This window comes from Paralichthys olivaceus, chromosome 4 (assembly GCF_024713975.1).
Source record: "Paralichthys olivaceus isolate ysfri-2021 chromosome 4, ASM2471397v2, whole genome shotgun sequence".
Classification (NCBI taxonomy): Eukaryota; Metazoa; Chordata; class Actinopteri; order Pleuronectiformes; family Paralichthyidae; genus Paralichthys; species Paralichthys olivaceus.
The window spans coordinates 1,101,637-1,120,731 of NC_091096.1; the positions used below are offsets into that span (position 1 = coordinate 1,101,637).

General features: G+C 44.2%; 1 protein-coding gene across 4 annotated transcripts; it reads right to left on the reverse strand.

Moving 5' to 3' along the window:
• Positions 1–65: 65 nt before the first annotated feature.
• On the reverse strand, positions 66–10,233 carry LOC109640674 (protein FAM163B). Of its 4 annotated transcripts, none has more exons than XM_069523214.1 (3): positions 9,975–10,233; positions 4,974–5,089; positions 66–4,219 (listed from the first exon to the last, which is right to left on the reverse strand). In XM_069523214.1, exons 2-3 carry the CDS (start codon positions 5,064–5,066, stop codon positions 3,776–3,778), a joined length of 537 nt encoding a protein of 178 aa, XP_069379315.1. In that variant the 5' UTR covers positions 5,067–5,089; positions 9,975–10,233; the 3' UTR covers positions 66–3,775. The 4 variants fall into 4 exon arrangements, with proteins under 4 accessions (XP_069379315.1, XP_019960360.1, XP_069379314.1 ...); XM_020104801.2 differs by lacking the exon at positions 9,975–10,233 and adding an exon at positions 9,319–9,605; XM_069523213.1 differs by lacking the exon at positions 9,975–10,233 and adding an exon at positions 9,043–9,605.
• Positions 10,234–19,095: the final 8,862 nt, after the last annotated feature.

Here is a 19,095-nt window from a genome sequence, read left to right on the forward strand (position 1 = left end):
GGCTCTGTTGTTTTTAATGTGAACAGACCGACGGAGGAAACTTCGGACTCACAAAAGACGCTGCGTTGAACACGGATGCAGAATTGGTTTTATTCTGTCTGTTAATGAGATGCAGTCACATGACACAGCAACAGACTCAAGCTCTGGGTCCGGACGCTATTTTACAAACATGACAAAGTGAAAGAGACACAATCATTGTGTTGTGCGCTCGTTCGTCCTTTAGATCGTCACGACGACGCCTCACACGCTCTGATACAAAAAACAAGGAGAAATCACAACTATCACGACAGAAACAAAATGGCCGACCAGAAGAAACAACTCATGTTTTATAGCAGCAAATTATTTGATCTGAAATGTTGAAGTTACTGCGTCATTTTAAGTTTTATTCCAAAACACAGTTTCAGGAATGAGAAGTTATTTTGCACGTCAGGTTTTTTCTTAAATGCTTGAGATCTCCCTTTGGAGCAACGACCTCTGACGCAGACGGAGCGGGAGCGTCATGGTTCAGGAATCACAGTCGTTAGATCATCGAATGCTTCAAAAGCCCTTTGAAATGTTTGCTGTCGCTCTGCAGACGAGCCTGAACTCACGCTCACATCCTGACGGCGTCCACGCTCAGCTGCTTCGCCCACTCAAGTCAGAAAACTCAAAACGCACAAATCACCATCAGACAAATCTACACAAGTGAACACAAACGTGGGTCGACCAGGGGACCTGTGTGTGTGTGTGTGTGGGGGGGGGTGAGGGTGATGTTAATCAAACATCATTATCCAACCAGACTTTATTCCACATGTTGCTTCTTCTATTAAAAACATCACTAGAAAGTTAATTTAATGTTTTACTTTTTACTTTCAGATGATTTGTCGTTTTAATGTCAGATCTTTATCAATAATGAAATTCTTGTGAGAGGGAAACAACTTCAAACTCTTTGAAAGAGCAAAGTTTCTGACATGAGCTCAGTGTTTTGATCAGCAGGTTTGATTTCACACCAGTTTATCACCTTCCTTCATTTCATCCTCCTTATTTTGTCACTTTAAATTTAACTAAGGAGCAGAAAGGCTCCTGAAACTCAGAAGAAGATCAATTCAACATTTGCCAAAAAAGAATAAAACATCAAACAGCTTCTTTTGTGGCTTCAAACCCAGAAAATATTAACTTGAGGTCCTGATTACTGATCTCATTAACAGATTCTTAAAGACTCAGGAACTGAACTGATGATCTGAAGCAAACACGAGTGAGAAGCTTCGACAGGTTTTTATCTCCTTCACCTTCACAGCTGTTTTCATTCGGCTGATTTCACCTTCGCTCAGGTCTCGTCCACACAGACACAGATATTTTATTCTTAACTCTTCATTTCAAACCTTTTTCCTAAAAATTCTGACTCTGAAAGTTTTTTTCACGTGGACGAGAAACTGAAACTTCAAGGTAAATGTTTCGTATCAGTGTGGACGAGTCCTCGCTCTGTTCACACACACACACACACACACACACACGATCCTGATGATCAAGTGAAAACACCTGAGCAGCTTCACTGAGACTCTGAAGCTCCAGAAGAAATAAATCAGATAACGAACATAAGAATTAAATCCTTTTGTCTTTGGAACAGGACTCTTCAATTCTTTTGTTCTATTGGACAAGTTAGGTTTGTGTATCTTGTATGTTTTATTGTATTTTTTGATGTTTTGTATCTATAATCTATTTATTCTCCGTGTGTGCTCAGTACTTTTTACAGAAGATCCACTGTGAGTCCTGTGAAATTATTTTTCATAGATTATATGCACCGTGAAAAATCACAATAAAATCATTTTAAAAAGAGAAAATATTATTTGTCTCTTGTGTTGAGTGAATTTCTGAAATAAGTAAATGTGAAACGTAAGCGTTAACAGACACTGTACAGTCGCTGCTACACAAACAACATCACTTCTTTTACGTTTACATGGACACCAATAATCTGACTTTGACCTTATTCTGAAAGAGACGTCACATGAGCTGCTCACAGAACTTCCTGTTTACACAGAGTCTGATTACGGCCTCATCCACACGACTAGAGATTTATTCTTAAACAGATATTTTACTCTTTGTTTCACACAGTATCTCCGAGAACACTAAGACGACTACAAACTACGGTCGGTGTCGATAACGTCTCCATCACCGACCCGTCACATACCAGAGACGAACGCTGTGGTGCAATAACACGTTCACACAGAAACCATGGTTTTTGGAAAACATCTGTTAAAACCTCGATTAGTGACGTGACAAGCTGTTTACATGTGACGAGGAACAGATGAAGAGTTTGATTGGCACAATGTCCTTATTTGTTGTTTACAACCCAGGTCATGTGACATCAAGCAGCTGGTAAATGTTGTTGTCGCACAATCCGGCGAAAACTCCAACAGGACGTTATGATGAGATTATCAGGATCCACATTTCTTCCTAAGATTATTGTTTAATCTGAGTTATTCAGGTTCGGTTGATCAGCTCATGCTGGTTATTCTTATTCAGACTATTGTCTCAACCTGGTAAATCAGAATATTGGTGTCCATGTGAACACGTCTGGTGTCGTTACCGATCAACCACAGTGAGGTTGTATAATAACTGAACCCACACACAGAACGTAAACTGTAGAATCAGTGTCAGTAATGTGAACTGGAAATTAGATCGTTTTTACAAACAATATTTTCTGGACAGTGGAAAACTGAAATAACTTGTTGTTGGTGAAAGCTGATCAACGATGGACGATATATAAACAATAAACTATCGAGAAAAAACTCCAGATGGAAGCTGCTCATTTAGATTTTTTTCTTCTTCCCCAAATCTCTTTGAAGATTAAAGGATAAATTCGGTGTTATTCAAAACTTTTTTTTACAAATCCCATGAAACCCCCAAAATGTTTTCTGACTTCCCTACAGGTGTGTTCACATCAAACGTGAAGCACATTTTCACGTGGCGCGACGCGTTAAACACAACCCACGAATATATTCCTCCGCTGAACAAATGAAATTAAAGAGCAGAAACGTTAAAATATAGAACCTACACGTCTGTGGAAGCTCTACCTGAGGCTGAGAGGCCAGTTTGATGACTTCGCTAGCTTAGCTTGGGTCAGTGCATCTTCACGTCACTCGCGTTGCAGACAGACCTTAGATACACAAACAATGCTTTCTGTTTTGGTGGACTCATGGGATTCATAAAGAATAAGACCAGATTTGTCCTTTAAAAGAGACTCAGTTTATACTTCTGCATTGAATCCACGTGTTGTCTTTTCTCTGTAGCAGTAAAATCGGTCTGTTCAACATTTATTGGCTCCGATTAGCGTCAGTCGTCATTTTGTTTAAAGTATAAACACACAACACTTCAACAATTCTACACAGAAGTATAAACCACGCTTTCACTAGCTAGCTAGCTCGTAAGCCTTATATATACGAATGACCTGTTTGCACCGGATAGATTTTACCCGTGTGATGAATTCAAACAACAAAACAAAGAAAATCTGTGTTAACTTCACTGACAAAAGCTCAAATTGTTAATTTTCTGGTTTATATTTTCACAAACACACATATTGGTTATTTACTTGACTATAGCTGAAACACGACAACTCACAACTGACAAAAATTAGTTCATTCAAGTTTGTCAGAAACATTTTTGTGTTCTGGTTTATACTCGAGGTGCGGACCTCCAACATGGCTGCCACGCAAAAGCCCTCAGGTCAGTGTCAGTGCCACAGCACTGTATAACTGATGAAGTTCGTTTGTCTGCAGGCCAGCAGGGCGGCGCTGCTCTACACGTCGGTACTGACACTGTGGGTGACCACCTCCCTCATGGTGACGGAGCGGATGAGGTTGAGCTTCTGATAGAAACTGGCCAGATCCATGGGCAGTTCCAGGTCCTGCTGCTGCACAGTCCTGTAGCTGACCCTGCGCCCGCCGTTGCACAGCCTCTCCGGGTGCTGCAGGTAGAAAGGCAGTGAGCAGCGGGCGCAGGACGGGCAGAAGGCATGCGAGCGCTGGCACCTGCGAGGCGGAGGGGTCGGGGAGTAGCCGACCGGCCCATTGGGCTCAGTGAGGAAGGTGGGGGGGTAAGTCTCGGCCTCGTCGCTGTAGTGCTCCGGCGTCGGAGGTGTGGGAGGAGCGGACAGAGCCAGGGGGCGGGACGGCGACATGGTGGACAGCTCTGGTTCCTCCTCTTCCCCCTTCTCAGACTCCTCCCTCTTACAGCAGTAATACTGGTGCAGTTAAAGACAAGAAGAGAAAAATACAGGTCTGAGTCACTGTCAACTTAAAGGTCAGCTTCAGGAGTAATAATGATTCGTAGAACTGGGGAAGTTAAAAGACTCAGTTATAAACCACCGTCTCCAATAGTCTGCGAGGAAACTTCACGATATCAGGAACTATAAACAGTTTCAACGTGTTTCTCAAAGAGAAGCCACTCGTTCGTGAGTGACGATTCAGAAAACAAATCTTTTTAACGAGCTTAGATTCCTCCTCTGAATTCTCCTCTAACATCAGATCAGGTTCATATCGTTCTTCTCAGATCCACAATGTGAGTTCAGCTCTGACACTAAGAGCCCGTTAGATGTTTCCTCAAAGCTCCGATTAGCCTCGTCAACTCGTGGAGTTCGATCTGACACGACACACCAAGAAAACACTGGTGTCTCTGACGCAGTCTTGACGTTCCTGTCCAACACTATAGAAAATCCCCTCCACACCATCTGATGGTGTCACCACTAATCCAAGCGAGACGATCATGTGACACGAGGAAGACAACGTCAGAAACGTAGTGCACATCAAGCAGACGTGTTCCTTAACAACCGCGGGCGGTCACATCTTCTAAATGCAGAATAAATGAGCCTGTATTGTCACACAACCGGCATCATGGGAAAAGTTGTGAGTCATGCAGATGGAGAAGTGAGTGACACCAACTTTCATCTCACGGATGAAAATCTGTGGAACGTGCACTGAATAGTTAAACAGTCGTACCTGCAACCTACATAAACACAGTACAGCGACGATGGTCAGTAAGATGACTGTAGCCAGAATTCCTCCTGCGATGACCACTGTCCCGGCTGACATTCGAAATCCTCTCCATCAACAGCCTGCAGGAGGAGGAGGAGGAGGAAGAGGAGGAGGAAGAGAAGGAGGGTGCAGGAGAGGAGATGAAAGTGGAAATGGACCAAAAAGACATATGAGAACAAGTAAGGAGGTGTGAGAGAGGGAAAAAGAGATAAAGAGGAAAGAGAGAAACGGAGGAAATGCGAACAGATGGAAAGGATGATAATGAAGGGGGGGGGGGGGTCAAGGAGAAAGTAAAGATGGAGGAAGGTCAGGGAGAAGGGAGGAGGGAAGAAACAGATAGAAAAAATGAAGCCAACATATCCCTGTAATGGAATTATAATCAAATCACTAATTAAAACCAAAGTTATCATCGAGTTTCAGAAGCTTCCAGACGTTTTCCTGCTGTTTTCTCACTCTGACATTTTACAGGTGTTTTTCTAGGAGGCTGCAGGAAAAGTTCCAGAAAATGTCCAGAGACTGTGACTCAGACGTTTGTTCTCACAGACAGAACCTGCGGAACATGTGAGGAGAATATCCAGACTCAAGCTCATGTCTGAAATCATGTGTGAAAAATCAGCCTCAAAACTTAGGAGAGAAAAGGAGAGAGAGAAACTTCAGACAGACCCTGAGCCTCACGGACATTGTTTGAAATGAAGTTAGCATTTCACCGGCTAACTGGATCCCATTAAAAACTTTGCATTTTTTAGTCGAAGGCGTTCGACTGAGTGCTCCCACAGCAACCTGACAATTAAACAATGAGGCAGCCAACAGAGCGCAAACCTCCGACACCAAACCACTCTCCGACCTGCAGCTGCACCCCCCGGGTCTGTTCACCAAGTTTTATTCTCCTGCACATTTAAAAAGAAGAAAAGCAACTGTCTCGTGGTTAAAAGCTTCATTCTGTTGTTTCACCGCTGAGAAAGCATCTCGGGTAAAAAAGGGACGTGAACCGTGAGTTTTTAGAAAATCTGCTGGAAACTTTGTGAGAGCTGTCACAGAGAGACGGCCTGAGGGGAAAAGCCTCCCGCATTAAAAACAATATACATGCTGTAATATTCATCAGTCCCTGGAAGGCTTGTGAGGAGGAGAAGGAAACAGACGAGATAAAGATGAGAGCGCGGAAAGGTGACGCGAGGTTCTTCTTTCTTTTTCTTGTCCAGTCAAGAAGTCTGTTTGTAATCTCCTTCAAATTACATCAGACTGAGACATTATGTGTTTTATTATTAATAACTTTAGCTTCATCTTTAATGCAGCAAATCTGGCCCCGGATCAGAATTAATTGTGCATTAGTCAGAAAAACACTGAAGGGACACGAGGAAATACTCTTCAAGCTTTAATGCGACGACAGATGGAAATTTAACACGTTTCCCTGAAGGTCTCGGCACTTTGTGCTCAACAGTCACATAAACTCACTCATCCCTGATCTTAGATTTTAATCTGAGCTGCTAATATTCAACTACTGCTCATGATTTATACAAGAAAACAAAAAGAAAAGCAAAGAGTTTAATGAACAGAGTCAGAGGAGCCATCATCTCATCCGCTCTGCTTCCTGTGTAGGTGTGACGAGGGTCAGCAGGAGGGTGTTGTGTCATTGGACGCTCGCTCCGACCAAGATATCGTCAAACATCCTTCAAACAGCAGACGACTGTAAGAAGATCTGTGCTTCACCTTCAGCTACAGACTGAGTCTCTGCTGACGAGTTATCACCTGAAGACTCATTACAGGACGCAACGTAGAGAGATGAGAGGGAGAAGGGTCACAGGGAGGGATGAGGGAGATGAGGATGAAGAGCCGTAGGTAGGGATGAGGGAGATGAGGATGAAGAGCCGTAGGTAGGGATGAGGGAGATGAGGATGAAGGGGTGAGGGTAGGGATGAGGGAGATGAGGATGAAGGGGTGAGGGTAGGGATGAGGGACATGAGGATGAAGAGTCGTAGGTAGGGATGAGGGAGATGAGGATGAAGGGTCACAGGTAGGGATGAGGGAGATGAGGATGAAGGGTCACAGGTAGGGATGAGGGAAATGAGGATGAAGAGTCGTAGGTAGGGATGAGGGAGATGAGGATGAAGGGTCACAGGTAGGGATGAGGGAGAGGAGGATGAAGAGTCACAGGTAGGGATGAGGGAGATGAGGATGAAGAGTTGTAGGTAGGAATGAGGGAGATGAGGATGAAGAATCATACGGATGAGGTAGATGAGGATGAAGAGTCACAGGTAGGGATGAGGGAGATGAGGATGAAGAGTTGTAGGTAGGAATGAGGGAGATGAGGATGAAGAATCATACGGATGAGGTAGATGAGGATGAAGAGTCACAGGTAGGGATGAGGTAGATGAGGATGAAGAGTGACAGGTAGGGATGAGGGAGATGAGGATGAAGAGTTGTAGGTAGGAATGAGGGTATAGGGTCTTTTAGAGGTGTGGCCCTGATCTTGAACTTCGAGTTAACACAACACTTTACTCCAGAAACAACTCACTCTCCACATGGCAGTACATGACGTTAGCCTACAGTTAGCTAGTAGCTTCCTCAAACTCCAGTCCACAACAAAATGCATGAAGGTCGTAAATGCGGCGAGTTTCCGACACCAAGCAGAAAACTGTTCAGTGTGAAGGAAGGAACACAACAAACGATTCATGCTCCGTGTTCGACTGCATGCAGGACCACATGTGAACACGTGAGTTACGTGTTGAAGCTGCTGCAGGTGGAACGGAACGTGACTGTTCATGTTCAGTTGGTCGGTTTCACCTCTTGAACCTCTCGTCTCGCCAGAACCCTGAGGATCAGCTCATCACCCGCTAATGCACTGGGTTTCCATAGCGATGACACCAGCACGGTCAGTCGCTTACACCCACACAACCACTCAAGCATCACACACACACACACACACACACACACACACACACACACACACACACACACACACACACAACCACACACACACACACACACACACACAACCACTCAAGCATCACACACACACACACACACACACACACACATTTAAAGGTCAACATCCAGCCTTCCTGCTTCAGTGCAAATAACACACGTTGAATCTTTGTCTTTCATTTAGACAGAAATAAATATCAATTAAATTGACATTTTATCTGTTAGAGTAAAATAATACACAAATAAATCGGCATCATTTGAACTTGTTTCCAAAACGTGTTATTAATTAATAAAGATTCAAGACAAATATGTGATTCTAGAAAATTCTTTCAACATTGATTTATAACAGAAAATATTTAGTTAATTTCATTTATCAAACTGGCAGCTTTTATTTTTAAAACTTTTTTAATTAAATATGATTTTCAATACTGAGTAATACACAATACAAATATTGTGTGTAGAATGTGAGCGTGGGTCTCGGCTGGATTAGCAAAACACTCATGTTGGATATTTTTAAAGTATATGTGAATATTTTTAGACTCATATTTAAATTAAACTTCTTTTTGGACAATAAATAATTGAAATGACTCAGTTTCTCTTCACAGTAAGAAAGATTCCCTGAGTGTGACGGTGACAGTTTGAAGAACTTGTGGACTCATGACTTATAAAATAAATGTATTGAAATATTAGACGAATAATTATTTCCTACAGGGATGAGATTCATACTGAGAGAACAGTCACCTGACACTGGAACATGCAAACACAAAGTATGAAGCATTTGAGCAGGATTATATAAGTGATATTATCATTTTAAAGGATTTTAAGAGAATAGAAGTGGATGTAAAGAACTGCGTATTTACTGTGTACAGTGTATTCTCTCCTTCACTCTGTCCATTCAAACCTTCACTCACATTAAAGCTGCATTACGTGTTAATCCTCAGAGAAATGTTTAAACTTTCAACTTTGAGATTTTCGTGCGTAAAAGTGACAACATGAGAATCAACTTTCAAATCATTCAATTAACAACTAATTAATGAAATCGGTTGTTTCTCACGATAACCAGATTCATTCAGTTTCCCAGCATGGCACAAACATTAGAACCCGAGTTCACCCTCAGGGTGAGAAGGAGCCCTCGTCGTCTCACCCATCACATCAGTATGTGGATCGTCCCATGGCGTCTCCCGCGGCTCCTCTGCAGCTCGGGGCGCCCCCCCCTCCCCCCCTCGGTGTGCGGGCCGAGGTGAGGTGAGCAGCGGCGGGTCGAGTTTCAGCTGAGAGAGGAGGAACCAGGCGTGGAGCGTCTTCCATCCACACACATCTGAGCTGCTCACACTGAGCACAGCTTCTCTGGAACTTCTCAGGTTCTCCAAGTCAACTTTCCACTCACCGAGCGGAGCTTCTGTTTCCCAGGGAACAGTGGAGAAGAAATCCACTCCTGCTCTTCTTAAAGATATTTCCTCTCTGAGCTCCAGGTCTCTTCACTTTTTCTCCTCAACGAAACCTTGAGAGCGCGGGGAGCGGATCCTCACGCACGGTGACTCCCGCAGGAGCGAAGCTCGGCTCCGCTTTATAATTAATTGTGGATGTTTCTCCTCTGCGCGCCGCGGCCGCTCTCCTCCCGTGCGCGCTCCAGCAGCGCGCTCAGTCCCGATGTGAGCGCGCGTCACAGCAGCGCGCACTGCAAAAAAAAAAAAAAAAAAAAAAAAAAAAGCACGTACCTGCAGGATCCGTGTCGATCCTCCAATCACGAGCCAGAGATTTGTGTTTATTGATTTGACCTTTTGCTGAACCACAGGCTCGAGTCGCGTGATCAGGGACCTGAGCTGTTAATTAACTTCATCCTGTTGATCGGTTTCATTCGTCAGAGGCTGATCACACACAACCCACTGTGTCCTGCACCGACCTGGAGATCAAGCTGATCCAGTGTCAGTGTGGTTCTCTTAACCCAGTCCCATCATATGCACGACATCCTGCTTCAGTGTGATATCAACATCAGGAGCCTCCCAGAGCGCGACCAAAGAAAACATGCAGCCAATCTATTACCTGTTCCTTTATCTGATCCGTGCCGCTGGTGTTCGCTCGGGTCACACGTGTGCGAATGAAAGCAAACGTCGGGGGCCAAAGGTCACCGAACCTCAGCTGAACCTCACAATTTCCTCACTGCAGGAAGCAAACGTTTTATTCGTCCGTCCGCACAGAGATCGAAACGACGAAGGTTCACCGCTGACGCGTCTCATCAAACACGACGCGTTCAATCTCTCGAGGTTTCGCTTTATTTTCCAGGTTGAACGACGCGTTTGCTCAAAAAGGCTTCGAGCTTCATTTTTGTCTCGTCTGGTGGGCGTGTCTGAGGTGTCGTCCAATCAGCAGCGGCGGGTATATAAACCTCACCGGACTCTAAAGTTCTCTACAGAAGCAGCAGCTGCAGCTCGATGCTTGACTGTACTTTATCAAACACGTATTTAAACTCGTGTCATTAACGCACAAGAGCAACGACACAATGACCTTCATGTTCAGCTCGTTGGTGTCAGGTCAACATGATGCATGCTGGACTTTAAAAAGAAGGAAATGTTGGTTGGTTAGAAATGTGGTCAGTAAAATGAGTATTAGCTTACTGCTGTTTTCTCTCCGTTCAACTTCTCTCCATCTCCTCTCTCTCTCCTCCATCGCTCCACTTAAGGCAGCGCCAAGAAAAGACGAGTGAGAGGACGGCAGAGAAAGAAAAGATTTTATTGTGTGAATTATTTAGAGGTTAAAGCAGGATGAGATTCCACAGACAAGAGCCCGTGATACAGTATTAATGAGCGAAGACATTAGAGGTTATAAGTCCTCTTTCTGCCACTGCTGTGTTTCAACACGTCAACATCCAGCGGCTCCCGGAGGAAACCGCAGCTCCGAAGAGACGCACGTTCAACCTGGAGTCAAGCGACAAAACTTCAGACGCCATCAAACACGGATTTATTTAAAGCATCAGTGGAGAAAGTCTGAGATGTGGAAGTTTATGATCAAAAGTTTAATGAGCAGAAACATCAGAACGAGAGAGTGAGAGAACAACCTGGTTCCTCAGACTCTCGTCTGAATGAACAGATCTGGTGTCGATACGTTCACACTCAACACCTTGTTCTTGTCTTCACCCGCCTCCTCTCGCCGCCCGTCCAATGACACGGCTCGATGACACCAACAGGGTCTCGGTGTAAGTCCGATGGATCAGTTTACAGCAGGAGCTCTGGTCACGGGGACAAGGTCGGAGGACAAGGTCGGAGGACAAGGTCGGAGGACAAGGTCGGAGGACAGGTCAGCGCTGATGAGTCTGATACTGACGATACTTTCACAGTCGAGCTCTGACGCTGACGAGCGACTGACTCTCAACTCACCCGAAACTATCAGTGTCTTCTGCGTCACTTCCTGTTTCAATCCACCAATACCAGTGAAAACTGTATTGACAGGACGACTGTTCTGTGATGAGAGACAGTCGGAGACGTGTTTCAGTCTGGATCCAGCTCGTCATAGAGACGCTGCAGCGAGAAGCAGCAGGGAGGAGGAACCATCCCGTCAGCCGCAGGTTGTGACCGAAAGAACAACATCTCAGATCAGTGACAGTGAGACGGGACGGACGGGGGGGGGGGGGTTTGTCGGGATGTGAGAGACACAGAGGGGGACACTGACATGTGGTGGGTATCATGACGTTGTGTCGCTCTGAGGTTTGTGTAGCTGCTCATGAAGTGAAGTGGAACAAACGCTGAGCGACACAGATCCTCGTCTCACAACATCAAACCAGAGAGAACGAGGAGAACGGAGCTTCACAATCAACGTGACAGGAAGTGACACTGAGGCCAGAATTCATCCTCTGAGGACCATGAATATCTAAGAAGAACTTCATGTCCTGTGCTAGTGACGCTTCTCAGTGTTATGGACAGTGTCTCTCACATTACACCTTCAGTGTTCCATTACATACATTCTGCATTTACTCCGTATACACTTTATATTTAATTTAAACGCTCTTTTATTTTTTTAGACTTAAAGCTAAATACTTGTAAAGATGTTTTATTCTTTGTTCTCTGCCAGCACAAGAATTTCCTCTGGGATTAATAAAGTCTAACTTGTCTTATTTTGTCCAATAAGTTTTCTCCTGTTAGTTTTTCTAACAGATTTGAATTACTGATTTACTTAATTATTTACTTATTATTATTATTATTTATTTAAGATGAGAATTCTCCACTTTCTCAGGAAACATTGTTTGGATCCTGATGTGAAGATTTTCATCTTCAGATCTTTGGGCTGGTTTTCTTTATTTGTTTGGATCGTAAGAGCGGACGTCTGTCGGCTTGTTTGCTTTTGTAGTTCCGATCATCACCGCAGCTTCACGGTGGACATGACATATAAAGTACTCAGCCACATTTATATTACTACTAGTCAGATACTACTGATACTACTCTGTTCTGAACCTTGTTTGTAAGCGGCTGTTTATTTGGTGTTGCAGCTTTTCTCCAGCTGGACACTGACTTGTTCAGGTCCTGGACTCTGGGGAACCATAAAGATGAGCTGCCACCATCGATCCAGACGCTGCCAGGCCTCAGAATCTGAGCTCACAGTCTGTGTGTTTCATTCATTTATACTTTTAAACAATTGTTTCATATGTAGACGACCAGAGTCTTTGTGCAGAAACAACAACAAACAGAACTGAATCAGAGGAAACATACATGGAGCTGCTGCGTCTCGTCTGTGCAGTGAACCAAAGTTCATCCATCCTGACACACCCTCATTAAAGCTGTTTTTAACAGCCGAGACTCTCAGTGAGGTCACGTCTGACAAACCAGCCTGCAGGTATGAGACTGTCAGAGACGCTGCTGTCCCCGAAAATCACCCGCGACACTTTAAAGCAACGCTACGTTGTTCTTATACCTTCAAATAAAACCTGCTACACAAACTTATAACTGGGTATCATCCGTATATCATGAGGCCGAGCACAAAACCCTGAGGAACTACTGGACGGATTTCCACGACACATGGTGGAAGAATGTGGAGCGGGTCGGGGGAGTACTCCTTCAATTTTGGTCCAGATCTGGATCGGGGGGGAAAACCAGGACCTCTTTTAGCTCATTCCTCTCTGTGACATTTTCATTAATTTCCCACGTTTCATGTTGGTTTGTTCACCTTCTGGTTTGTGAGGCAGCCGGAGTAGTTGTGTTTCCACTGTGTGTGTGTGTGTGTGTGTGTGTGTGTGTGTGTGTGTGTGTGCGTGCTGAGCTCAGCGAGCCGACTGCTTCAGGCTCTCTCGAGTCGAGCAGCAGCTCTGGATGTGTTTCTGTTCGACGTGTTCGTGTTTGTGTCTCCTCCAGACTTCCTGATCCGAGCCGTCAGCTAACAGGTGTCTCCTGTTCCCTCGATTATTTAGTCGAAGGGTTTTCAGGGTCTGTTATGGTTTCATCAGCGCGACTCCTGGACGGCTCCTCTCTCAGGTGTGAAGGCTCTCAGTGTCGTTAGCTGCTGAAGGAAATGTGATGTTAGCCTGATCCGCTACATCAGCCCTCCCCGGCTTTCCCCCCCCGAACCTCAGAGTTTATAAAATACATAGAGTTGTCCTCATGTTACGGTCTGTGATGTCAGGCCGCCGCTCGCCGCCCTCTCCCTGCGTCATCTCGTTCGAACACTCTGGTCATGTTACGGTCTGTGATGTCAGGCCGCCGCTCGCCGCCCTCTCCCTGCGTCATCTCGTTCAAACACTCTGGTCGTGAACAAACAGGCTCTCACCTTCAGACAGAACAGAGGAAAGAACCTGTTTCCGGCTTCTCTTCCTTCTTTGTTTGTCTTGTTTCTCATTTTTAACACACGAGCTCCGCAGACTGTTTCTGTAACTGCAGATTCTCTCTTCTGTGGCATCTGTGAAGTCTCAGTCTCTCGGAGACGCTGACTCTCCGTCATTTTCTCCTCAAAAGCACAAACACGCAAACTGGTTTTGCTTCATTCACGAACAGTGGGAGAAATGTCGTCCATCTTTCTTTGCAGTCTGAAACTGTGACTCCTTTAAGTCTCATGTGAGAATCAGATATTTGATTTGAAACAATGACGACATGTTATATTTTGGAATCCAGACTTTCTTTGGGTTTGTGTTCTGATGAACCAGATTATCTGGAGAGGAATCAGTCAGATTGATCGATGGTATCGTTGAAGCAGTTTTCGGAGTTTCTCCGTCAGAACGACATGTCGCAGCTTGTTGCCCTTCCCCCCCGCCTGCAGCTCACAGAAAAGAACCAACAGTTTTATTAATAATGAAACACAAAGGTTTCTATTTGATGGTTCGCTCCTCTCTGTGACGCACTGACCCCACTTTTAGAAGAAAAAGGCTTTTTCAAGGAATCGTCTCCACTGGAGCGTGTGGAGAGCATCTCCGTTTGACGAGGCTTTTATTGGATATGGAGCCTGAGAGCACCTGACCGCCATCTCAGCCATTTTCTGTCCCACTAACACAGCGGGAGGCGCTCCGAACATTCACACATGTCAGAGTGAGGAGGACTCAAACTCCGTCTCCTCAGTCAACACGGGACTTTAGAGGAATTTGTCTTTGTGAATAAGTGAGATGAAAACAAGGAGAATTTGTTTGACACTGATCTCATCAGGTTTCCAGAATGAAGCTTCAGGTGGGATATACAGAGTCTACAGACCTGCAGGTGAGGAGACAGGAGAGGAGACAGGTGAGGAGACAGGAGAGGAGACAGGTGAGGAGACAGGTGAGGAGACAGGAGAGGAGACAGGTGAGGAGACAGGAGAGGAGACAGGTGAGGAGACAGGAGAGGAGACAGGAGAGGAGACAGGAGAGGAGACAGGTGAGGAGACAGGAGAGGAGACAGGTGAGGAGACAGGAGAGGAGACAGGTGAGGAGACAGGAGAGGAGACAGGTGAGGAGACAGGTGAGGAGGCAGGTGAGGAGACAGGAGAGGAGACAGGTGAGGAGACAGGAGAGGAGACAGGAGAGGAGACAGGTGAGGAGACAGGAGAGGAGACAGGTGAGGAGACAGGTGAGGAGACAGGAGAGGAGACAGGTGAGGAGACAGGAGAGGAGACAGGAGAGGAGACAGGAGAGGAGACAGGTCCAATCCACAGTGTCTTCAGAGTTTCCTGCTGATCTGTCGTTAATGAAAAAGTTTTGTTTCTTTGAGAGATTCAGCGTCGATTCTCCGTCTCCAAACATTCGGACATTTTTTACTTAAAGGTTTATAAAATATTTATTCAGGAGCCAAACATAGAAAATGACCCCGACAGCTACAACAAGTTCCAGACAATCAACAGATAATAATACAAATAAGTTTAGAAGATCGGAACTAAAGAAAATCTCATAAATGTTTTAATATTTCACGCTTAAACACATGATGACATCATTTCCTATTTATTGTGATAATCAACTTGTGTCTTTGTCATTTAATGTTTTTCCAATAATTTCTAAGTTTATCCATAAATGTGATTCTCTCTGTTTCTACGTTCTGCATGTTGACGTGAACGTCCTCACCTGGTCCCTGAACAGGTGAGTGTTTGTGTTGAACGAGATGATTGACGTGAGCAGACGTTTGGTTTTTCCCTTTTCTTTATCCTGACGTCGGTGAAGAGAAACTTCTGCGAATAGACGAAGGTCAAAACTGTTTTCAGAGCCGAGGTCAGAATATTAATGTTCATGTTAATTTATGCGTAATGATGAGGTGCAGGTGGAAAATAAAATAAAGCAGGAGATCACTTTAACTAATTCTGCATAAAAGTGAAGGTTAAAGACGTGACCTCCACTTTCTGAGCTTCTTCAGCTGCTCAATGATTCACATACAGATTTAAACCTGTGTTAAAAACGACCTCTTTAAAAACGTAGATCTAATCTCTTCTCTATCAAACGTAGAGAACAATGTTGAAATGTTCGGCGACAGATGATTTTAACTTGAAACCAAATCTGTAAAAGCAGGAAACACACGCTGATGGAGAAACTCTCAGATAATCTGATGTGGTTCGATCAGTTCAGCGTAGAACAAGAGAAATAAAACACATTTGATTTAAAAGTGCACATTTAATAAACATCACGGTGTTTTTTTTTTTAAAGAGTCAAAAATCAAACATTTATTTCTGCAAACTCACCTGCTCCGTGTGAGTCTGGGAATCAAACCAGCGACCTCAGGTCACCCGCTGACTCACCCCGTCAGGAAGTTTGGACAGAACAGTCACAAAGTTAAGTTGCACTTCTCCTCCAATGACATCGAGTCTCTGCTCCCAGCTGTCGTCCTGCATGTCGTCCAATCAGCTGATGAATATTCAGCGGCGGGTATTAGCATATTGTTCAGGATATTAGCATCTAGGCGCTGACAGCAGCATCATTGTGCGGGGAACAGATGAATCAGAGGTGGAGAGAGAGTGGGCAGCTCGGGCCCGGGGGGGACAGCGGGTCAGGATTCATTACGTTCACGACGTGGACGGGTCACGGAGGCCGCAGCTCGGCCCGATGGGAAGAAGGTGGCGGCAGAGGAGAAGATTCACAAACACTGAGAGTAAAGTCTGAGCAGATTCAAGACATGTTTTAAAAACGTAGATCTTTCTGTGTCGTGGCCTCCGGTCGACAGACGACCTGCGTTTAACGCCACCGACAACAGGTTCGCTGACGTTCAGGGACGTGATGTCAATAGATGATTCCTCCCGTTGAACAAAGATCGAGATAAAATATCTCGGATACGAACTCTTGTGCTTTTGGCGTCATTTGGATTCAGAGTCTGTGGAGAAGTGGAGGTCCCGCCCACACACCAGCTCCACCTCTCAGCTGTCAATCATGACGTCTCCGCCCATTTTAACTTTTGCATAAATACGTATTTGCACTTTATGAGTTCATGTGAACTTATACACACAGTCCATAGAGTTAGAGTCACAGCACCTTCATGGTCTTAGTTTTGTGTCGTATAGGATTTGATTTTTTTATATTTGCTTTTATTTTTCTTTAACTGTCACGTTGAGGAAACTGTGTCGAATGTGGATTTCTTTATAAAGGTGATATCAAAAGCAGCTTTGACGTGTTTGATCACATATGAACGTGCATCTCTTTAATTAATGTCTCTTAATGGAAGAGCTCAGTTCATCTGCAGTTACACTCACAGTCCACATTCAAACACAAAGCAGCAGCTGCCAGGTGAGATGAAGCTCCGAGATGTAAATGTGCTCGGGGATGAAGCCGATGCATTTTTCATGGTGAACGCAGCAGCTCGACTCCTCTCACATGACGACCAGCTCTTATTGTCCCGTGTGCTCAGCGGGGCGTGCGACCAGGGGCACAAATGCAATCTGCACCTCGCTCTCTGGAACGGATTCAGCTCTGCAGGAAAAGTGACGTAATGTGTCCTGTGTTTTATCCCTTTAAGATAAAGATGTAGATATGCAGAGGTGGAGAGTACAATTACACACATACTGAAATATGCGTGTACATAAATTCTATACTATTTCGTATCACTGCAACGTCTACGTTTCTAATTTCACTATCTCATTTTACTCTGTATCACCAACAACAGAACTTTACATTTCAGATTCCTCTGAGTTATTCATGAGAACAAAACCAAAACAATAATTGAGAAAAATACTTACTTAGTATTTTTGTGTAAGTAAAGAATCTGAATACTTATATATATCATAACATAGTTTTATATATTATTATATATTATTATATATCATTATATATTATTAAATATCACAGTTGTTATACATGTTGACCTGCTGCTGGTTTGTGGTTCTGAACTTGAAATCTTCTGTGGCTCTACATTAAGTGGCTGAATAATGTTTCTCATGTTAGATGTGAGAGAGTTGAAGCTCAACACACTGTGACCGTCAGCACACGGCCTGAGGCTGTTTGTTTACATGTTAACTTGGCGTGTACATGGCATGTATGAGCTCTACACGACTAACATACAAACATAACAAGGAGGCAATCAACTCATGGCACGACATTGAGAGCGTAACACAGGAGGATTCTGGGAAACACTCGTTGTATAAGAACAGCAACAATAACAGGAGAAAAAACAAAATGAACTTTATAATAAACAAGATATTGAATGATATTGAAACACAACATTACTTCTTACATTCAAAATAACTCTGTTTTTAAGTCTAGTTTTATATATTATATATATTAAATATCTCAGTGTGTGCAGTGTTTTCTAAATAATATAATAATCATTATTTGTACTTAAGCCTCTCTCTGTGTTTAATCTGGTTTCAGTCTCTGAGTGACGGATCATAAGTCACCTCAGGAGGAGTCTCCAGGCCGTGAACTGCTCGTTACTGTCAGAGCCTCGTTAAAAAAGCCTCGTCCCTGCAGCTCAGCTGTTTCTAATGAGGCCGATCACTGTCACCCTGAGCGCAGGCAGCCATCTACCCCCCCCCCCCCCACACACCGAAACGCTCGCTCGGCTGAAATGAAGCCTGACGGGACGTTCAAGGGCGGAGCGGAGTGCAGGCTCGTCTAAAACACACTGTCTCCGTGACCTCGTGACCTTGGTTGAGTCGCTCTGCAGAATCTGTGATGTCCAACACTCTGAGCGTGACCTCTGACCTTCCGACTGATTTTCACTGCACTAAGTGCGACTGAGTATCGGGGCCACCTACAGGAGACTTCAAGAATAAAGTCGTAATATTAAAGAATAAAGTCGTAATTTGTTTTGTTTTTCATTTAATCTTAATCTTTGTGATATTGTGACTTTTTCCTCGTTAAATCAAAACTTTATTCATGCAAAATATTATGATTTAAATTCAGTAATTACAACTTTTTTCTTTGTGATCTTTCACTGACTGAGGCCTGCAGAATAAAGTGTCCGTTAGAATCAGTCGTAAATCCTTCATCGACCAATCGGCAGGAGAATATTATTTTCAGTTCCGATATTTAATTAATAATACATTTGAATAACGTTAAAATAAAATGCAGACGTAAATAAAATCATTATTTTAGCTGTTTTGCTCACTACTGCCCTCTAGGTGAACTGCAGCTGTGGTCGGACTGATTCAGCGCTCAGCGACACTCAGGTCGGCCATGTTGTGGACCGATGGTTTGACTGCAGCTCTCACTGCCACTTTACCACCGATAAATAAAACATAGAGACTCCATCTTTCTTTCTATCCATCTATCTATATCACACACACACACACACACACACACACA

Coding starts and splice junctions, on each gene's coding strand:
- LOC109640674 (XM_069523214.1), bottom strand. CDS start 5,066: ATGTCAGCCGGGACAGTGGTCATCGCAGGAGGAATTCTGGCTACAGTC. Junction 4,220..4,973: donor TGTGTTTATGTAGGTTGCAG/GTACGACTGTTT, acceptor TAACTGCACCAG/TATTACTGCTGTAAGAGGGA.